Consider the following 22,887-nt stretch of genomic DNA (forward strand, 5'->3'; position numbering starts at 1 on the left):
TTCCCTGATACCAAAATAGAGTAAATGATTTTAGTATTTTAAAATATAGTCTTTAAAGAACAGGAATGAAAAGTCCCTGCCAAAAAAAAAAAAAAAAAATCAAATATTTAAAATAACTCTGTAATTCCAAACTGTGACTAAAAAGGAAGAAAGATTAACCATGCTTTCTCTGACCACGGAAGCATCAGTGAGCTTTGAGACTGAGAACAGATAATCGTGTTTGAAGTTTAAGCAAATGCTACCAGGAAATGAGATATTAGATTTGTGTTGGCTAAAAAAACTTGCAGGGATAAAAACACAGTACTTTTTTTCATACAGAAAATACAAGGAAAATATACTCTCTTACTAAGATGATTTTGAAAACAATATAGGAAATTTCAAAATAAATTTTGTTATATAATGATGGTCAACAAAAGCTCTTAGTAGAATTTCAAGGGAGACTATTTAAACGTCCTTCCATAAATCTCACAGTTGAAGATAAATAAGAAGTAACCATTGATCATATTATCGTTGTTTCTCAAGTAAATATATTTAGCGCTTTAAAATGCATTATAAAACACATAATAAAAACACACACTAAGGAAAAGCCAAAAATGTCCAGCACTGAATTCTAATGAGCACATGCACCATCCATTTCCACAGCTCATTACAGCAGAATTAGAGGATTATGACAGAATCTGTGAAGCTAAGATTCATTCAACAGAAACTTTAATCTTTTCACATAGAAACTAGCAACAGTATCCTCAAGATTACCATGCAAGCAAGTAAAAATGTGAACTAGAATGCAACAGCTGCACTGCACACACGTTCACAAGACATCTCAAAGAGGTCATTCAGCACTGATTAAAATGCATTGTTTTGATTTGCCTTTAATTCATGATATATACGCCAGGGAAAAAACATTAACCATCTCATTTAGAAACGCAGAAGTCAAATGGTTTCTCCAAGCTCAATGGTTCACAAGCTGTTTCATTTCCTCCTGTGTTTCTTTCTTACTTACAAGTATTGCATTCATTCCTGATGCAATGCCATAGACCAAACCTGAGAGGCGTGCTGCATATGTATACTCTTTTAAATCATCCTTCAACAACCTGATAAACAGGTATGTCATGTTGCAATGGAGAGGATCAGCATAAATGTAGCGACTAACAAAAAGAAAAACAAAAGAAATGCTTTGATACCTCAGGCAGTGACAAAGTAATGGATGAAGAAACATGACTGAAGAGTATGTATATGCAGCCTCATGACCAGTAGTTCTTGAAAAGGAAAGCTGAAGTTTATCATTCATATAATAGCATGAAAAAGGGGTCTTCTACCCCATCAGTCAGAAAGTTTTTAGGAAATATGTGGCAAACTGAAATAAAAATGTAAGCTTGCATTCGGTTGCTTTTTTCTTTCTTTTAGATGGAGGAAAATCTTACAACTAATTCATTTCATGAATGACATAAAAAGAAAGAAGAAAATTTGCTTAATATGAATGGAAAGATTGTTGTAAACTTTGAACAAAATTCAACTTAAAATTCAAATCAAAGAAAGGATGGTTAATAATTAAGATCAAAAGGAGCAACAGCCTTAGACCCACAATGGAAAAAGCTGTTTTTTAAATAAAAGTCCTTCCACCAAATCAATATTAAGAAGTTGATGAGTGGAAGTAGTTTTAAGTCTCTAACTTTTTCCTTGATTTGGGTACTTACATACATCCCATAGATGGTATTTTGGAGATCATAGTTCAAGCCAGCTAGCTCTGCTGCATATGCATACTCGTTGAGGGAGTCTTTGAGTAGTTCAAGGTACAAATAGGCCATGTTACAATGCAAGGGATCCACGTAAGCAAATGGGCTGGAAGAAAGTGTTGAAAGTAAAACATGCAGTTTAAAATTACTTCTCATTTTCTTTTGGCCTTTTAAATTTGATCTGAAGGAAGCAATATTTACTGCAAATACGCTGAGGGATCCCGTTATGAAGGTTTCCTATTTTGAAGCCAAATATGAACATGCTTGAAAATAACTACTTAACCCACTTATGGTCTCAGTGATGCTAAATACCGTGAAGATTCCAGAAATATTCCTTTACTTGTGCTGATAAATCAAGATATGTTACGTTTATTCTGCTGCGTGTCAGAACTCATCACGAGTAAAATAAATTAAACACAACCTGACTGAAAAATGTTATTTAACAGACCAAAATGAAAATCCACATACTGAACATTAATTTGATTAATACTTTTAATATTAACATTTTTATCAGGAAAAAAACTAGTTATTACAGAAATTCAGACATTAACAATTTGCAGTACATGCGAACCTCAACTCAGGAAAGAAGTTTTGCATACCCACTTTCACATCACAATAACTCTTTGTGGTATCTTGTTAATATCAACACCCACACAAGCTCTACTTTTGACTCAGTGGAATCTGATCACATACACTACTGTCGCAAATTTCTCAAAAAGAAATGCAACTCAAAGACTCAAGCCATATTTCAACAGTATTGACGTTAGCTAAATACCTGAGTTATTCAAAGATTTGCGAAGTCAATACATGTTATTTGTTCGGTATTTGTTTCTAAAGCCTTTGAAGTACCTGTAAATTCATTACCTAATTCCCAAAAATAGCCTGCAGTATCTAAGGCCAATTGCTATCAGGATGGAGTATTTGACAGTGTACACCAGTATTAACAAAACTAAGTGAAGACAGATCACATCACCAGCACGTACCTGCCGATAACTTTAGGATGCAGGATATGCTGTTCTACTACCACTACGTTAATTATTCTGGAGTTGGGCTTCAATAACTTCAGTAAATGTCAGTAGAAAAACAGGATTCTGCTATTTGCTTTCTCCAAAAAATGACAGTTCTCCAAACTGAGCAACTTTTCTATGCCCAATGATGCAAATCCAATTAACACAGGTTTGTTTTGTTTTGTTTTTAATTAAGACTGAATTCAAAGCAGTATGTAGGTCAATCCTATGTTATATCCTCCTACAAACTCATTATATTCTTTTCCATTAGTTGGCCAACAGGGAATTTCAAAAATAATGAAGACTACTAAGTAGTTAGTTGTTCAGTGAAAAATGACAGAAAACAATTATAACAACACTGTTCTGGTAGTTGGTTTTTTTTTTACTGTTAACTTTGTAAATAAATGCTTATTCTTGGTCTACCATTTTTTTTTTTTACTGGGCTCAAAGAAAAAAACACAATCACTGACTGACTGAAAAAAATCTTAAGTCTTTTTCCTGTTTCAACAGGCTGCATGTGATATAACCAGTATCAACAGTGAAGTGTCAACAGAAGGTCACCTTACGAGCCACTGTTTTTAATCAAAGGCACTCAAATTACATAAAATATTTTTTCAACTGGAAGGTAGCACATATGCTTAGACAGGTCAAATATAATTGGCATTGTATTTTAACACCCCTCTCTATAAAACATGAGAAATGACGCGCAAGGTTTATAACCTTTAAAAGGTTTTCAAAGTAATTGCACTTAACATTGTTTTGCATCTTTTTAAAAAGGGGTACTCGTTGAGTTCTCAAGTCATAATTCATATGAAAGCAAACGCTTTTTATCCTCCTTTAAGTTGGATGGTAACTCCCACGTCAGAGAATTTTACTGTTGTGTTTCTTTACTACAAGTCTTGCACAGTGCCACTACCTTAGGATTTTCAGTTTTCAAATATGGCAAACTTCAAGAGATTCATATATTCAGACAGTTCCTAACGGATTTATACATTTGTGGAAGAAGTCACCCTCATCAACTTCATCTTAAAAAAATCTACACAGCAGTTGTTGCTAGAACATCTGAGTCAGGAATTCTTCCAACGATCTGTGATGATCAGGGCCAACACGCAGTAGAAATCTCCCTCATTTTTCCTACCCTACTGAAGCAGTCTGTGGCGTGAGACAAAAGTACAAGTCTAACTGGGAAAAGCTGTCACCATACTGTGCATATGTACACATACTTACACTCTTGCATGCTCTACATAAAATTTATTACTATCTGTCAAAAACCGCTTCAGAAATTGAATCCTTCACAGCCCACTTGAAATTTGTTAAAAAATATACAAACTCAGTCTCCATCAATAAAATCCTATTTGGGGTATTGGCCACACATAGTCCAGTGGAGATCCACTGGGTATGAACAAAGGAGGCAAAACATTGCATTTGTTGTTCCCTGAATAATATACAAGCAGACACCATTTTGATCTTCCATGTCTGGACATATAAGAGTCAAAACAATCATGTTTGTGCTGTAGTTTCAAAAAGTAAAATGAAAGAGGAAATGCCTACACAACACATTTTTCCCAACTAGTGCCAAGCACTAGTTCTGACATTCTGCAAAAACCCTCAGTATAAAATTCTGCCAAGGTCATGCAGAAAAAAAAAATTAGTGGTCACTGAGAACAAGGACTCAACAGCTCATCCATGAGAATCTATCAGAGCTCATATAATAGCAGTTCCAGTAATATCAATAACCCGGCCAAAGGAGGAGAAATCCTGAAATTATTTTCACCTTCTAAAATCCAACACAGACATTAGTATACTCTGAAGAGAGCAGTAAACTTGCATATTAAATTCAAAAGTTAGAAATTATTACTCCCAACAATCCAGAACACTGAGAAGCTACGTTGTTTTCATGTTAATTAAAAAAAAAAAAAAGAGTAATGCAAGACCAGAATTAACATTCCACCACTAGATCATGCATACTGAGGTAAGAATCACTCATTCACTGATAATGCAGAGATGTTCATCCAAACAAATAGTTATTGGTGTAAATTAAACAAAATCCTACCATTATAAACACTTAGAATTTTATACTGGATAGCATTATGTGAGTGGAAACAGAATTTGAATATAAAAAAAATCAGAATAGCATTTTAGAAAGAAAATTATCTTTGAACATTTCTCATTTAATCATCAATGCAAAAAAACAACCACACGTTTTTAAGAAGTCGTATTGCAATTTGCAATACAGGCGTTATTAGTAGATGTATTTTAGGTATAGCAAATAAAATTTCTTTTAAAGCATTTTTAGATAAATCTTTCCTTTTAATACAGATGGAATACCTCCAACTGCTTGCTACCCAGTTGCTGCATAAATCACATGAGCCCTCCTGCTGTCTCACTCTCTCTGCACAATACACCAAACGCTTGAAAGCCACAGAACACGAAAGAATGTTTTTACCACAGAAATGCAGATTTGCAACAAACAAGAAACTTTGGAGATAAATTTTTGTTATGTATTTAACATTGCGTACCTGAAAAACTCAAAGTTGAGACAAGCCTTTGGCAAAAAAAATTTGTCATCTTGCTTGAACCACAGTTTGCTCATAGCAGTGTCCTGTGTCAAGAAAAGAGGTTAAGTCACCTAACTTTTAAACGTAATACATTGAACAATTTCTCCAAGTCAGTTACATAATATGTTAGTGTTGTCTCCTTAAATTCACATTTTTTGCTACATCAATTTGTACATACATCCATCACTCCCTACTGAGACTCTCTTCTTAACCATAAAGCACTTTCACGTGCAGTTACACAGTTGCAACATTGTGAGTGAGCTTATGGTCATCATGGGAACAACTCCTCCAGAGAACAAACATTCAAAGAGAACTGCCTGCTGCTGCAGACATGAAGATGTGCCATCATGGAGACAGCACCAAGGAGATTACAGCAGCACACTGCTGCATGTTTTAGACAAAGAGTATAATTGTATATTTAATGCTCTTAGTAAAAAATGATTAATTCACAGCACATTGCTTTGAAGTAACACTGGTAATAAAAAAACCACATATTTTAAACAGTAGTTAAACTAGATGGAAATTAAAAGATCTATTACCAAAAAAGTTTAGAGTAATCTCCCAGTAGACAAAAGAATCAGAACAACCCCCTCATTCCATTTTTCTCCCACAAAAATTATGAAATAAATACACTCTCTGTTCTAACTTCATCTCCCCAACTTCTTTTCTACAATTGCCACACGTGATAACTCTTTTTTTTTTTTTTTTAAGTATAAAAATATTTGTCTTTCTCATATCTTTGAGCAGATGATCTTTGCTTCTCAGAGATCTGCCATGGTATTTTCATTCTCCTTTCTGCATCAAAGAACTAAGTCTTGCACCTTACAGCACAGCACACAATATTGTACCTGTACTAAGCAGCCAGATTTCAGCTTCTCTCTCTGACAAATAATTTTTTCTATTAAATGACTATTACTCTATTACACAATTTAGAACACAGATTACGGCAAGGACAGAATCATAAACTGACTACAGCACTGAACACTTGATGGAATAGTGTATCTCTGCTGATCTGGTTCTTGTAATGATTGGCTATGGGATCAGACAAATGCCAGGGCCCACAGAAGGACAACAGCTCAGACATACAGCTGGTGACAAAATAAGAGAGATGTAGGCAAAATATATGTAATAGCTATTTTATCAAGTACAGAAGATTAAAAAAACTCCCCCTCAGAAAGTGTTCTAAAGGCAAAGGCAACAGCAAATACATTTCTAAAGTAATGAAAGCAAAGCTTTTGTGCAAATCAGTTGCCTAGTTGCTACAGAGACACTGAAGGACCATCAAGTTTCTGTAGCAAACCAATCAATGCTACTTACTAGAGCTGTGGTATTTGTCCCTGCTGAGGTTTAGGGTTTCAGTTCAGGAAGAACATTAACATAAGCTCAAAGTCCTCCTCTGTTAATAACAGTGCTTCAAGTATATGCCTAAAGTGCCCTGTGCAGAACAGATACGTTTTCCTGAAGGATGTCTTTGCACTGAAGTAGCCTTATATTAATTTAATGTGCAAAAAAGTGTTCCTGAATTAATTTAGTATTCAAGCTGAAGCACAACACAACTGCAAAGGCTTTTCCTACTTATCCTCCAACTAAGCCCAGAGTAGAGATGAGCATTATTACCAAAGACAAGTATGTGTTAGAAGTATGAAGTAATTTTTAATTTTTCAAATACTGAGATTTGCTAAACAAATTGAGATTATTAAATGATGCTTCCAGGAGACTGGAGAGTGATATTTATGTTTACATCTTTCTGTCTCTCTCCACGCAATTGCAACCTTTATTCATGCATAGTTACAAACTGATAGTCTTGTCTGCACCCTCAATTTACTGAACACTGCTCAAAAAATATAAGATGGGCAGTCAAACTTCTGCTGGATAAACAGTTTTAATACTATTTTTATTAACTGTTAACACACTTTCAAAAGGACAAAAGAGTTCAAGTTGTTTGAAGATTCATTTTCATAGGAACCCAAGTAGCCACAATCCAAAGTTTAGTATGAATGGACTTTCTACTGTCTAGCAATACCTAGAAGATTTCTATTTTTATTTTTTTTTTATTATGTTCTGGAATACAATATGACCTATTTTAAAAACACACTTCTAACTTAACTGCTAGCTTCCCAGAAGGTTAGCTAGCAAAGTGAACAGAGAAAGATACTTTACCTTGACAAGGGCAGGGTACTGTGTTGCATCTTTTTCCAGTGGTAAAATCTCAAAGTTAGTAGGAATGAACTCATTCTTCATTGGAAGCTTGAATTTCCCATTCAGGTCAGCATTTTGCCATTTCTAGATAAATAGGAAAAATGATGAGGCTAAGAATTTCTGCTTAAATAATACATATAACACACATACATGCTATTTATACGCACGCATATATTATATATACCTATTGCTTTTCTGCTGTAACAGAAGATTCAGGACTACATTCCTCTAGCTTGTGTGTAAATACTAGCAAGGTAACAGGAAAAGCTAGAAAAATCTGGGGAATCAAGTAGGCTGCCAGTGGGATGAAGTGCTCAGAAGGAGGATGACAAAAGAAAAAAAAACTTTTTTTTTTAATGTTTCTAGTGGAACGGTTCTGTGTCTCATCTTTTCTGCTTCTACAAACTTTAAGTGAAGGCATCACACTAAATGCATAAGCAAAAACTGTAATTGAGAACATAGGTACAGACAAGCTAAACTAAGTGAGATGTTCCCAAGCAGTGCCTGTTCAAAGCACGTTAGGCAGGTCCAGTACAGCTTTAGAGTGTATTTCGCCCTCTCCTTTAAAAGAAGTAGTAGTCAATAACAAGACTCAATAAGGATTTGTTCACTTTCATTGTTAGAGCTGTGATTTTTACAAGTTCAACTAATATGCTCGTTTTGTAAGTTGCAAAGATCAATTTCAGAAACACAGTTACATATAACAGGTGTAAAAACATGCCTTTCCTAACAGAATAATTCATCAACATTAAATAAAGAGTCAGAGATGTAAGCATCAAGTTTTTTAAATTTAAAAGTAGCCACTGCATATTACAGACTTTTTATAGCAAAAATTGTGTAACATTCTCTACATTAAAACTTTATATGGTTTAAGACCATTAAAATGAGTATATTTTATGTAATAAATTTAAAGAGCAACATAAGATCCTCAATTCTCACAATGTTAAACAGACTCATTGCCATATTTTTTGTACTATGCAGAGCATACTTAAGTTTTTTCTTCTCCTAAAGGGAAAATTAGACCACTGTCTTTCGCTTGGAGATAGTGAAATATGTTAAATGTTTTAACATGCCTTAATAACTTCATCAGAAATTGCTTCTTGCTTGTATTGTGTTCCATACCAGTCTTCCGTTCGATCGGTTTTTCCTTCAAAAGACTTGGAGACTATTGCAACTCTGAAAACAAAGAGACAAAGCACTTTGGCATGAATGTGTCTGGGAAAAACTGGGAGAAATTATTCAGAGCACTATTTCTGTTCCATCATTAGAATGCATTTATTTGTGGAAATGGCCCCTGGACAATTACGGAGCACATTCAGGTAGCAGCGATGAATACACTGAACTACACACTGTAGCTGTCAGCATAATTTAATTTTACCATTTTTTCCTCAAGTGTTACAACCTAGAGTTATACACGATTGTTGTAATTCATTTCTGTCTTTTGTGCTTTGTCCTTGTTCCAGAAAAAAAGGAAGGCAGTCCTTGAGATCTTCTACAGAAAGAATGAAGTGACTAACAGTGTTTTTCACACCACCTATATAAAAACTCGGGTAAGTGGAAACACTTGACTATAGAAATTTTATTCCAGACCCAGGATTTTAGATTACATTATTATAGTTACACTTTCCTGTTCATATTCTGATTAAGTTGCTATTTTCCTTCATTTTGTATCATTCTCATTTCAAATTGACAGCTGTTTTGTTTGCTCATGAAGATAAAAGTCAACATATTCCACAACCAATACTACAGGATTACACTCAGAAACCCAGAGTATAAACATAAAAGTACAAGTCCAGAATAAAGGAAACTGCAAACGTATAGGTATTTTTTCCTATAGTCTTCAAAATAGGTATCAAGCAATGATACCTATCTCCTCAAATTCTTTTAAGCAGCATACAACAACATGAAAGAGTACTCAAAAGAAATACGTAGAATTCTGAGATGGCCAGAAAAAGGTAACACAATTACCTCCTACATACATTTAATGATCACTAGATGCTGGATTGCATAGTAACAAACTTTGTCAAATGTTGTACAGATGGCTAAAACACATGTTAAAGCGCCAAAACATATACAACAGAAGTGTTCTTTTATAGCACAGTATCCTCAGGCTAGGAGCGTTCTGTTGCGTGTTTTTAACGAGAATGGCAAAGAGGGGGAGAAATCAAAACAGGCATATGGGCATATCTCAAACTACAGTACTTCATAAATGTTCTACTGGCCAATACCTCCGGGATGAATTCTGCAATACGCTGATAAGTTTAAATACGTGGAATATAATATTGTAGATGTTTATCTCCTTATCCCTCCTTATTCATCTAATGCATACACGTAAATGACTAAATGGTCCAGTAAGGTTGAAGAATCCTGTTGTATTAAGTTCAAGATTCCTCCATTAGCAAGATTTTCAAATGACTGTAATTTAACCGGTACTTTGCATTTCAAACAGCAGACACTGGGGTAAAAAGCCACTAGACAATAGCTAGCATTAGATGCATTTAAATTAGAAATGCATTTCAGAAGGACATGGGATTTAAAGACGTTTTCTAGCAATAGATCCCAGAAGTAAAGCAGGACTTGTGCTGCTTATTTTGAAGCAGACACACTAAACAGGAGTAATCAGATCTCATGTTTCAGGGATACAGATAATTCCCTCAGGGTAGCCACATGATTAGTATGAGTATGTGAACAGACACAAATACAGAATAGCCCCTGCTTTTCTACAACAGTCCTGAAATGTCCAAACCTGTATGTTCATCTTAGAAAGATATATTTCACCTCCCATTACAAACAGCAATAGAATTGGTTAACATTTTTGTTGTGTCCTCATATTATGACAGTTTCTTAAGCATTTGCAAGTTATATCTATTTTTTTTTTTTACTTTGTATTGTTTCTTTTTTTTATAAACACTCAAAGAGCTAAGCACTTTACTTCCAGAGAATATTTACTCTTGCAGAACAGCAGACACCACCTCAGTCAGCAAGGTGAAATCCACTACAGAGATTGGTGTTTACAGAATATTCCTATGGCTCATTTTTATATGTTTTGCATTTTAACTTGGACAGCTGGTGAGCAAAAGCTCTAGTCTGTAGAGATGGAGTTGCTAAGAGACTGTAAAAAACATAACGTCCATTAAAATTTCAGAGCTACCTACCAGGCCTTTTCTCCCACCCTAAAATGCAAACAAAGTCTTAAACAAAAAGATTATCCTGATAAAATTCCAATAATGATGCGGATTGAGCAGCTAGACAAAGGCGTGCCACAATACATAAATGTCTTTTATTCTGCTGCTTGAGCATCAGTATCCTGGAGAAGGGTAAGAGGGAGGAATGTAGTAACAATACAAGCACTCATACAGTTGCTGCATTAAAGAGCTAAGAATAACTCTATCTGGTCAGAAAATGAAATTGTGGAAGTCAGCTTTGTAAGCAGTTCTGCTTCATGGGATCCTCCTGCCCTTCCTATACCCTGAGGCACCACTAGAATAAACCACTAGAATTACATTTTGAGCTCTGAAAAAAAAAAAAAGCCCATAGCCATACAAAACAAACCAAAAGGCATTTGATATGCTTGCAACTCAACCTAAAACAAGCACCTACAGCAAGGAACAGCAGGACAGGAAAAAGAAAAGAGAGAAAGAAGCACCACAGGTAGAAACGCAATGCTGTGCAGTTATCTAAATGCATCATGATGCATCTGAAGTTCCCAATTACTTCTTTCCATTCCTATAACGTGACAAACGTGTTGAACAATGAACATCCATATGGATGAAGACAGTGCTGAAAAGTGCACAAAAAATGCAAAATAGGAAACCTTTAGATTAAGTATGTTATAAGCAGCTCATAATAAACAAGTGCAATCAGAATTCTGAGCCACTCATGAAAAAGGAACACAGTTGAAGCTACAATGCAATTTCCTTCTCTATGTACTTTCTTGAACATGTGAACTGTTGTAGTTCACAGTTACTCAGTCACGTGCAGCGTCTCTACGAACACAATAGTTTGTGATGGGAAATAAGTTAACACATTACGATTTTCAAAGTGTTTCATCAAATACAATGCAAACAAAAAAGCCAAACAACCCTGACATACATACAGTATTTCTAACTTGTTTATCAGCAGGGGTGAATATCAGCAACTACACTGAAACAACTGTTTGTTCACTGTGAAATTCAGGCCCCTAGAAATTTCTCCATCAACATTACTGGCATTCATTTTATTTTTCTTCGCTCTAGGATTCTGCTAATGCTGCTCTTCTAGCAAGAAAGAAAAAGAAACCATTTACGATCCAGAGGAAAATGTTCTTTAGTTGCTTAACCTGATGAGTCACTAACTTCTTAACTTTTAATAAGAGCATTTATACTGCAGATGATGAAAAAAAAAGAAAAAAAATGTATTGGAAACAACAGGAAAATTATGTTTTTCATCTAAGACTGTGACACATGCCTTATCTTCACAGATGGCTGGCAAAACCCAACGCAGTTTGAACAAGTAAAAATGATACTTGGTTCTTAAAGAGGTTTCTCTCTTAGGGAAATTAAGCTACTGAATGCAACAAGTAGTGTGCGGGGGCAGGAGGAGAATATAAAAATTTCCTGTTATGGCTCAATCAAACAGAAAAGCATATGGATACTTGCTACCATCTGTGAGTATGGTTATCTTTCCACGCTTTTTAAAAACTAAATTTGCTAAGAAAATAACATGGTCAGAAATCTAAACTTTATTTTCTTTCAAAGGCATTGAACAGTAGTCTCTAACTGTGAATACAGCTACCCCAATACAGATATGCCAAGAAAAGTCCTTAATCCAGGTAAATCCCAAAAAGAATATGAAAAGCAAATAATAAATCCATTATACGAAGCAGTGTGTCAAACCACAGTTTTCACTTAACCACTACAGGAATATTAATACAAAGCAAAAATTCTAAAAACAACTAGAAGATCAAATTTGTGTGGTATTTCTGGTTAAGCTTCAAGAGTAGATGGGCTACGTATTGCCCGTTACTTAGTAAAAGCAGTCTTTGTATGACAGCAAGCTTTTGTGTCTAATTTTCAGGATTTTGGATGAACGTGAAAATACATTCAAAATAAAAGTATTTAATACAATAGAAAAGGAAAACTGGATATTTTCTTTCAAGTTTTTCTTGTTCAAAATACACTCTCTCCAAACATTAGAGCTTCAGTTGTAGTATCCCACACATTACACATAGATGCACACCCACATACAAAGATACAGGCGCTTCTTTGAAGGGCAGTAATTACTATGGCAACTACTGTCACTGACACAGGCAGCTCCATTTATTTTATCATTTCCAGTATACCCCTAGAAACAGCAGAACCCCATGACATCTGCAATTACAGAGATAATTCAATTCTATTATAGTTTATCCAATGACTTCAAATATGCCATTTTTTAGAAATAAAGTAACTTGCAACATAAACTAAATGAATACATGACTTTGTCATATATGAACGTGTGCCTCACTGTCCTTCCACATACATCACTTCAAAAATTGTATATAAGCACATTCAAAAAGACAAAAAAATCACTATTTTTATAACATATCTGGCTTTTAAAACACTCTAACAGGTGTTCAAATAGTGTAATGCTTACATACAGAGTCATAAGCAACACTGCGTTGCAACAACTTCTTACAGCTAAACTGCAGAAAAAAAAAAAATCAGGCTCCAAAGCGCTAGTACAATTATTGCCCATGGAGTTTTGGTATGCTCTCTCCCTTTCTGGTAACTAGGCTGTATTAAATCATAAACGCATATAAATCTATCCACATACAAATTTAAATATTACAGAACAGATGACTGAGAAGCAATTAATTGATATTTTGTCTGTTTTACTCCACGCAAGACCTGACTTACTCTCTTTCCAATATTCACATCCTTCTCTAAATGAGCAGAACTGTTGAAATATTAGTTGCTGTAGCACTGAGTGCTGTGGAAATAATTTCATATTTTAAAATATCCCAAAAGACATTATTTTCATAGATAGCAAACTGAGGCATAAAGAAATTCACGAGAAATTAATTTTAGATGCTTATTTTAATACTTTTTTTCCTCTTTTTTCTTTGCATCATATGGCACCTTACACTCATTACACAACTTCCAACTGCATTGGTAGGTCAGGTAAAGACATATGTAGCACTGGCATTTTATTAAGTAATTTTAGAGTATTTCTCTTCCTTAAGAATTGAAAGAGAAGTTGCACAGGGGAAAGTAGTAATCAATAAAATATATATATATATATATTTTAAGTACACATGTGCAGAAAGCAGGGAAAAAATAGCAAGATTTGCTTAACAAGTTTGTTTGCCCTTCATAGACTGTATCACTATTAGCACAGGTTTTTCTGCTCAGTTTCTCCAAATTTGGCCCCACTAGTTCTGCTGCTGTTCCATTTCAATCTCCTTTTCTCACACCTCTACGCAATGTTTTTATGATTCAGGACTCTCACTTCAATACCCCTGCTAAGCCTGACATAATTTTTTCTTCTAGTCTTCTCTCATAAGTCTAACTCTGACTACTAAAGCCAGTTCCTATTCCCTTCCTATCTCTTCATCCAACCTGCACTTACCATACCAGCAGTTCCAGCAGGCAGCCTTTCTTCTTCATCTTTTATCACAGAATCATAGAATTGCTCAGGTTGGTAAAGACCTTCCAGATCATCAAGTCCAATCACAACCTAACCATACTACCCTAACAACGCACCGCTAAATTATGTCCTTAACATCACATCCAAATGGTTTTTAAACACATTCAGGGATGGTGACTCAACCACCTCCCCGGGGAGCCTATTCCAGTGCTTGACAAACATATTTTATTTTGGTAACAGTCCTCAAGACCTACCAATAGCTCTGCTCAAATTACCCCAAGATTTCCACTGCCAGCTTTCTTGTTCTAGGTTCCTCTTCTCTGTGTTAACCATTTGCCTGCCCCTTCCTCCCTCTCAGCTAACACTCCCTTCGTTAGCCTGCATGAAATTTTTTCTCTTGCACTTTCAGATTCCTCCACTTCTAAATCATCCTTTGGCAAAGTATTTGCTCCAGTGCACCCATTTCCCTCATCCCAGACACACCACTCTTGTACAGGTATTCAAAGACAGTAGGTGCACCTGTTCTTTATTAAGCATGCCTTTTCTACTCTGTTTGGTGATAACAGAAGGTTCTCCAAAGCACAGAAGAGAGAACCTTCCTCTTTTCCTTTCAACACCTGGTCTGACCATCTACTGACCCCTGGAATACTTACCGCAACACACTTAGGCCAGAAAGAAAGTGCACGTACAGCACGGTCACTTGCATCAAAGAGATGTTCTGGGAGCCTGGGAGATTTTAGCAGCTAAAGATGCAGCTATTTCTACCCACATAAATTGATTTTTTTGTAGATGCTCTATTAGTGTGCACAAAGTGTGGTAGCTCTCTATAGGGAACATACACGTAGTAGATATAAGCCATCCTCTTAACAGATTTCCAGAAATAGGTCCAAATTATAAATGTTAGAGTATTATATTAAAAAACGCCCCAGAATTTAAGTGATGCAGGTTAACTTTTACTAAGCTTTTTCCTCAGTAACAGTTGAGCTATTCTGAGTAATTAATTATCTCCCTAAAAACAATGTCAGTCTGAGGAAGACATCCTATACAGAAAAGACCGAAAGAATGGTTTTGTCTGAATGGAACACTTAGTTATTTTCAATGGGGAGTAGAAAGAAAGCTCATTAACACACAGAACAGCTGTCTCTTTTACAGTGACATTTACTTTAGAGCTGTAAGAAGCACCTAAGAATTTGTATTTCCATTAGTTCATTGCCTTTCTTATAATACTTGGGTTAAAATACAAGTTACTGCAAATTAACTTACCGAATATTTTCTGGTCTCAACTTATCCAGTACCATCTCTATTAAATCAGGCCTGAATTCTTCAAGCAAATATTCAGCAGCCAAGACTTCTTCTATAGGATAATACTAAAAAAACGAAGAAAAAACATATAGATGAATTAAAAACTAAGCATGAAAAAGATAGTTTTGTAAAGGACATTAAAAGTGTAGATTTACAGACACTAAATTTGTACCAACTTCAAACTTTCAGAATGGAAGTGCACAGACCTCTTTAAATCACTCTCTTAAAACTAAACAAGATAGAGCAGTACTCTGATTATGCAGATCGTATTTTTCTTATACTAGGTTAATTTTACATACTGCAAATTAGTAGATTTCTCTCTCGAAATATTGCATGTTTCAATGTAAAAAGTCACCTACCTTTAAACACTGTTTTGAACTACAGTAAAAATAACATGGTAAATGCTGACCCCTGGAGGATATTTTTAAAGACTGAAGAACACCAAGTAATCAGTGTGTTCGGGAAAGCAAAACATAATGGAGCAAGCAAACAAAAAAAGGTTTTTTTTCTTGGAATTCCATAAGAATTCAAGTTTTTCTAACAGTGATTTAAAGGAGAGTATCTTTCAAATATCTAAAAGTATAATACACATTTACTCAATTTTAATTCTAGTATTAGAATTAAACGACAAGATTATCTCCAGACACCGCTTCTAATCTCAACCATTCTGTGATTACTTGTCAGAAAGTCTGTTTTATTTTAGGAACACTATGTTCTGACCTAAATTAATCTACATGCAACAATCAAATTAAAATGAAAACTTAAAAATGATACAGTTAAGAATACAAAGAAAAAAAAGGAGCATAGCAAGCCAGGGAACAACTATCTGGAAAACATCAAGCTTACAAGGCAAACAGGAAATGTAATTCAACAGAAGAGTTTAGCAGTGATTCCTCATACAAGCACAAATGTTCTTTACAGAGAACTTTTGCCCTTTTTTTTTTTTTAAATCCTTTTGACAAACATAATGTCATAAGTTGTTATATATTTGCTTAGACTAACTTACATAGGTTCTCCAAGCTATGGAAAACACTTTGTATTTATAAGCATAAGAAATCAACCAAGCAATAATCCTAGCTTGGTTACTTCATAACATAAACTTAGTACAACTCAGAGGAAAGCAGACAGAATCAGAATAGTTATTTTTCTATTTGTGTCTAAGTAGCTAATACCAGTATCAAAATTACCATTTGTACTGCAAAGAATTGCAAAAGAAAAAAAACACTGTCCGGATTTGATACCCTGATCTTTGGAATACTGTTGACAACTTCCTGACCTGATTTTTCAAGCAGTAAAAGTTTCAAGCAGTAACTGTGATCAGGAATTATCCAACAAATACAAACCACTGAAAGACTGTTTTAGAGACAGAAAAAGTTCATTTCTTGAAGAGATTTTATGCATTTAACAGAGCAAAATCAAGAAATGGCATCCCAAACGAGAGCTTCTTAAAATATCCATCTAAACATTAATCAGTTGTTTAATGCTTTTAGTAAACAGAAACAAAATTCTAAAGTAAAAGACTAATATTTTAGATGTTACAAATGAAAGCTGTAGGAGCATATACAGGAATTCCTGCAAAGAAACAAAAAATGCCTCTGAGTACATGTAGATAGATATTAGATGTGCAATGGAGAATGGCTGCAATCTGTAGTAGTTGTACAGTGAGTTTTGCTGAACAGACATATTATACTAAATATTAGTATAAATGTATACTAAATATTACGTCAGTGCAAAATGAGGAAAGTGAATGTTCGAAGTATAAAGACCAAGTACAAACTACATGATGATTCTTTCAGTACCAATACTGAAATAATACTGTTAAGAGTCAAACATTTTTAATTTGCTATCTTAACACTTCTGCTTACTGCATTATTTCAACGTTGTTAGGTATAGAAGCACTTAGTACAGTATGTGGGTTTACAATAAAATTTTATTTCTCTAGAGAACATTTAGCTGTCAGCTAGGCAGAGAATGACAAAGTACCGGTGTGTTAAGGAACACTGAAGCAAATCAAATAGCAGCTCCAGCTGCAATATCACTTTTGCCAAGTACAGAAGTATAAAATGGTAGAGTGTGAAGAAAACGTGACTTACTGAGTATCAATGGTAAGAGTTAACGTAGCATATCAACTTCCTAAACTCAAGAAGTACAAAGGACCTTTGCAAATGCCTGTATTAATTTGGACTATGGTTAAACATACTGCTACATGACTACTATATTGTCCAAAATACAAGACTTTTGAAAAACAAGCAAAAATATCACTTACATGCAACATTCCTCCAAGCTTTGATGTATAACCTCGTGGTCGTTCTTTATCTTTAAATCTGAATGCCACAGCATTTAGATCCTAGGAAACAATGTAAGAAGAGTTGAAATATATATACTGAAATGTATTTAAGAATAATTAAAGACTATTTTTTAAAAATAATTTTATAGTAGTATTCAGTCCGAGACAGGCACATAAAACAGCAGGTAATATTCAAGCTGCACAAAACTCGTGAGCAATTTCAGACAGTCTCACAACATGAAGTGTTATAAAACCTTATTTCCAAGAAGCTCTGCGCTGAAAAAGATAACAAGTAGCTTTTAAGTCACGTTCATAGTAAGAGATCTGTCCCATAGCTCATATATTTAGATCTCTTGATTATTTGAAAACATCCTGAATTTGATACAACCTATCATGTTCCAGTGCAAAATACTTACAGGCAGGGTACACTACCTCTTTCTCAACTTCCATTATGCTATAATGCAATGTTAACTCATAGCCCTGTAAGTGCATTTCACTTTTACATTAAAGATGTATTCTCAATGTATTTGTCGTTTGTGTCATGTCACAGAAAATATTCATTTAACATTATAAAACTTATTCATCATGCAATTACTGAAGTCTATTTCCACAGCCAAGAGCTCTGTTTCTAGTTACCATCCAATAAATTGTAAAAACACTACCACTGCCTATTTCAAGTACCAATCACTGTACCTTGCACTCTTGGAAAACCCATTCTTGAGGTCCTTCTGTACGTAGTTTTTGAATATACTGAAACATGTGCAAAATAATATCTTCAACATGCACTGGAAAGAAAAAAGCTTGCTTAATAATAGGCTCAATTCTACACACACAAAAAAAACTATTATTATGAAAAGAAATAGAAAAGTTTTTATTTTAAATTACATCTAATACATCAAGATATTTGAGTACATGAACAATCCCCCTGAAAAAAGTTACTGTGGTTATTTACAGACATGAATTGTTTAGGTCCCAAGCTAATTCTGAGAACTGCTTTGAACATGCTGTATAACAAAATTATTATAATATAATGTAATTTCACATACTATGAATAAGTAGCACACAAAAGTATTAATGACTTTTCTTCTGAAGTAGTTTACTTTTGAAATATTTCATTAAGTATTTTATACTACCTCAAATAAGTTCACTTCTTACATTAGATGAAGAGTGTTAATATACCGACAGGATTTAATATATTAAAGTAACTGGTTATTCTGGGTTTATTTTTCAAGCTACGTATACATAATTAGTCTCTCTGCAGACAAAAACAAGCCCATCAGATCAGAACTAACATGGAACGCACACATAGTGGCTTCACTTACAAAGTCCTTCCTCTGTCAAGTCCACATTAATAATGAAAAACATGAAACCTCTAGCACCTTCCTTCTGTCCTCCAACAAGAGTATACACCCATCCTAGGAAATCAAAGAGAAAATGTATTGCATAAGCAAACCTGTAAAGATTTATAAATCACATTCTTTTTATGCTTTGGCAACAATACTTCTTTTTTCCCCTCATTTTTTGGGACACCTCGACTACTTTACATGTTCCCCTTGTCTACCTTAGCATCTATAGCAAAAGAGTAGGTTAAGCATCTGACCCATCTGAGCTTGTGATGCAACAAATTAAACATCAGTTGATCACCGGGTAATTTATTTATGCCTGGAACACAGTAATATAATGAACAACATTAAGGTACACTCTTCTACTCTTCCAGACATTAAGAGAGCTGACAGTAGCCTCTAAGTCAGTGACAGAACAGAGACAAAACAGTATTTCAAACTTCATACATCTCTAAGCAGGGCTGGATGAAGCAGAGCACAAGAAATAGCAGCTTCCGTATTCAGGGCGTTCATTATTTATTCATTTTCACCCACCACAGAAACAAGAATGAAGTGGGAAAATTGATTTACAACTCAAATTACTCAAATAGCTGGGGACTTGAAATTTAATATATAAAGGTCAATTCTACATGAAACTTTTAAGTCTTCAAAAATTGTGCAATCAATGAATTTTTAATTCTTTACACTCAAAGGACTTACCTTTGGCTTTAAGCTCTGATAAAAGACTCCCTGGGCCTTCATGCCCAATCAGATGACCAAGGTAATGGCCAGGATTTGATTTATAGTACTTCTGAAGGTCTGGTATAGGAAACGTGACATAAAGATTTCTGATGTCCTTAATAGGTACCACTTTGTAAAGTTGCTGAAATGAAAATTAAAAAGGAGATCCATAAACAGACATTCATCCAATCTCATTTATTCATTCCAGTAGCAAATATCATATCCCCCTCATGTACACAACAACAACATCAGGTTGAAAGTAAAGGTATGTAAGAACACGGCAACACTTGATCCATTCATGATGCAAACACACAGAATTAATTATCCTAACCTCGGCAACCAAACATACAATCTTTACTACAAACTATATAAAATACATTCACAGACAGGCAATTGGAAAAATGAGGAAAGAAACAGAGACACTGATACAAAAGTAGTGAAGTATACAATGTACTACTGTAACAGGAGAAGTATCGCTTAAGGTATACACTCCCACCAAAGGATGCATCTTTATACTGACCCTGAGATGTTCTTCTTGGAAAGGATGTTCAGGAAATTCCGGTATAGGGACGTTTTTATTCTCTACTTCTGAAAATAACTTCACCACTAGGGAAGTCAGCTCATCCAAGGATTCTATAATAAAGAAACGTTAGAAAACACATAATCATCATCTGAAGTTTCTATCTAATTTAGATTTTCTATATTCTCTAGGGAAGATATGGATTATACAGAAAAGTAGTTTTAATGACATGACATCCTTTCAATTCAGAAAGGAAACATGTAACACTTCAGTTTTGAAATATAATATGCTATAAGCACCATGCTTATTAAAGGCTTCAACCATGATTCAAATAAATCCTGTTAAAATGAAAAACCATCTTTAAAATGTACCGATGCATCTATATCTAAGGTGGAACTGAAGAAGAGGCAAATCAGATGTTGAGCATTAAAAAGAGAATAAGGAACATGGAATTACAGTTGCTAATGTTTGGGTATATTTCAGCAGATTTGTCAAAACTTGATGTTCTTAATCCTCAGCTTACCTTCCAGTGCTACACAAAACACTGAACCAGAGTCATCTGTGCTCAGTGTCCCATAATTTCTTACACAAACCTGTGACGTGTTTAAACATTTCCACTTTTACATCCATTCTAGTTACTGACTGACTGTACTACTCTCCAAAAATGGTAGGAAGACCATTCGTGGAAAGATCATAGTAAGCATGAATTCACCTACACACGTTTATACAGATACAGATGAAACACTACCCTCAAAATAGTGGTCTGCTTAAAACCAATGCATTTTGGAGCACTTCTCAAAGTAAGAACAAGATCATTCATTCTTCAACCTCAATCCTTAAAAGAGCTCAGAAATTGGTCACCTTGCTAGATTTAGAGAGTAGGATCTTCCTGCCCAACACAAGCTTGCTCCTACAAGACAATGACAGAATGCCACAGGGGAAAAAAAAAACCGAAAGAGAACAAAGCTTAATAGTCATTCACAGTGATATTTTGTGAACTGCACATAAGTCTGTTAAACACCCATATTTCATTTTTTTTTAATCCACATTGGAAAAAAAAGTATTGAAGAATGCACCTACGGTATGAGATAGTACTGGGCATTAGATTTAATAGATACTGTTAAGGCTTTCTGTGGCTTAAAACCAATCCAGTAACACACACACAAAAAAAAAACGCAGAAAGTTCCAGGCTTACTTCATTAGAACACCAGTCAAGGCTAAAGTATTCATTTTTCTGTGCTAAAATGAAAACCAGTTGCCTTCTATCAATTTGTTACCCTGTTTAACTTTGCTACTGAAGGCCAACTTAATAAATTATTACTCTCAAAGAACTACTTCCAATTTTTTTTTCCCCTCACCGAAGTTTACACACTTGCTTCTTAGTTGAAAAAAAAAAAATGAAATTTGCTGCTGCACTTAATTCTTGATGGCAAATCTTCAAAAACATTTATTTCAAAATTACATTGTGAGGATAACTTTTTCTCTTTAGCCAACAAACAGCTTCATAATAACATTCCTAGTTAATGGATTAGCTTCCTTAGCAATTAATAAGTACACAATTCAGCTACATCAAATATAAGAAGTCTGAATTCAAGTTTTCCTACTCAAGTTTACATAACACTAAACAAAAAACAAAAACGCCACCTCAATGCAGGCAGAAAAGAACACAATCATTTAAGCCTCACAGCTACAGCAATGGTTTTCTTTAGGACAGATTTCCAGTTGCTAGGGTGATTCTCACTGAAAAGATAAGAATCTAAGAGTCTACATGGAAACTGCTATACAAAAGGTGTTTCATGAACATTCTGCGAATTTTGCTTTTGGTTAGATTTTATTTTTGCTGGATGAATTTTAAAACAATTTTAGATATTTTTAAACTGCATTTCATTACTTAGATTTCCGCAAACTTTTGTTCAGACTATTTACTGGTATTTACCAGAGATATTCTAATTCTCTCGTCACTTTTCACTGAGGCACATTGTATATACAAAGTGGAGGGAAAATTCTGAGAATTACTAGGTTGCACAGAGCTTTACAAGTCCATCTACTTCAGAATGCGCAAGAGTGAGATTGCAGAGGACCTGCAGTGAGCAACTTTTTTATGTTAGAGCATTTCCAACTATTTATTTATGTATCAATTAGTAGTTCCGCTACATTGACAGCAAGGTGTTTTAACAAAGAATTTATGGAATTGCGTTAACAATGTTTTCTGCAGCTTGATTTTTATATGTAGAGCTCACTGTAACCAAAACGAATTATATAAGGAAGAATCTGGAACTTAACAATTTTCAATTCTGATTCTAGAGGACCTCAAAAGAAAAAGAAGAAATCAAAACAAAACAAAATCAACAACAAAACAATCTGTAAGATATAAAGCCGCCTGGAAAGCAACTGCATAATTCTGATGCTTGAACAAACAACTGAATGAGAAAAGGAATGTCTCTTTTCGGGGAAAATAAACAAAGACAAGTAAAGGCTTTTCATCTAAATGTTAGATTAGGTTTATCCTTCAACAATGCAGAAATTTTTGGAGTGGAAGTATGCACAAGCGTCAAATATGAAAACAGTACCAAAAGCCACCCCAGTATCTGAGGTGTCAGCCTTCAAAAAAC

General features: G+C 34.6%; 1 protein-coding gene and 1 long non-coding RNA gene across 4 annotated transcripts in view; one reads left to right on the top strand and one right to left on the bottom strand.

Moving 5' to 3' along the window:
* The window catches only part of LOC110399873, a 28,090-nt gene extending 14,652 nt beyond the window's left edge, over positions 1 to 13,438 (top strand). The window contains exons 2-3 of the long non-coding RNA XR_002439445.1: positions 8,961 to 9,047; positions 11,733 to 13,438. This is a non-coding gene — a long non-coding RNA (uncharacterized LOC110399873). The remainder of the gene's footprint in view (positions 1 to 8,960; positions 9,048 to 11,732) is intronic.
* The window catches only part of IDE (insulin degrading enzyme), a 57,448-nt gene that overhangs the window by 18,497 nt on the left and 16,064 nt on the right, over positions 1 to 22,887 (bottom strand). For 2 of the 3 annotated variants that reach the window (XM_021399260.1, XM_021399258.1), the window contains exons 6-15: positions 20,276 to 20,388; positions 19,735 to 19,897; positions 19,015 to 19,107; positions 18,386 to 18,477; positions 17,672 to 17,752; positions 15,367 to 15,470; positions 8,571 to 8,673; positions 7,459 to 7,581; positions 5,260 to 5,342; positions 1,695 to 1,839 (exon numbers count right to left, since the gene is read on the bottom strand). In XM_021399260.1, coding sequence (XP_021254935.1) covers positions 1,695 to 1,839; positions 5,260 to 5,342; positions 7,459 to 7,581; positions 8,571 to 8,673; positions 15,367 to 15,470; positions 17,672 to 17,752; positions 18,386 to 18,477; positions 19,015 to 19,107; positions 19,735 to 19,897; positions 20,276 to 20,388 — 1,100 coding nt within the window. Of the gene's footprint in view, positions 1 to 1,000; positions 1,146 to 1,694; positions 1,840 to 5,259; positions 5,343 to 7,458; positions 7,582 to 8,570; positions 8,674 to 15,366; positions 15,471 to 17,671; positions 17,753 to 18,385; positions 18,478 to 19,014; positions 19,108 to 19,734; positions 19,898 to 20,275; positions 20,389 to 22,887 lie in introns of all 3 variants that reach the window. The other variant, XM_021399259.1, reaches the window with a different exon arrangement.

Source organism: Numida meleagris, chromosome 5 (assembly GCF_002078875.1).
Source record: "Numida meleagris isolate 19003 breed g44 Domestic line chromosome 5, NumMel1.0, whole genome shotgun sequence".
Classification (NCBI taxonomy): Eukaryota; Metazoa; Chordata; class Aves; order Galliformes; family Numididae; genus Numida; species Numida meleagris.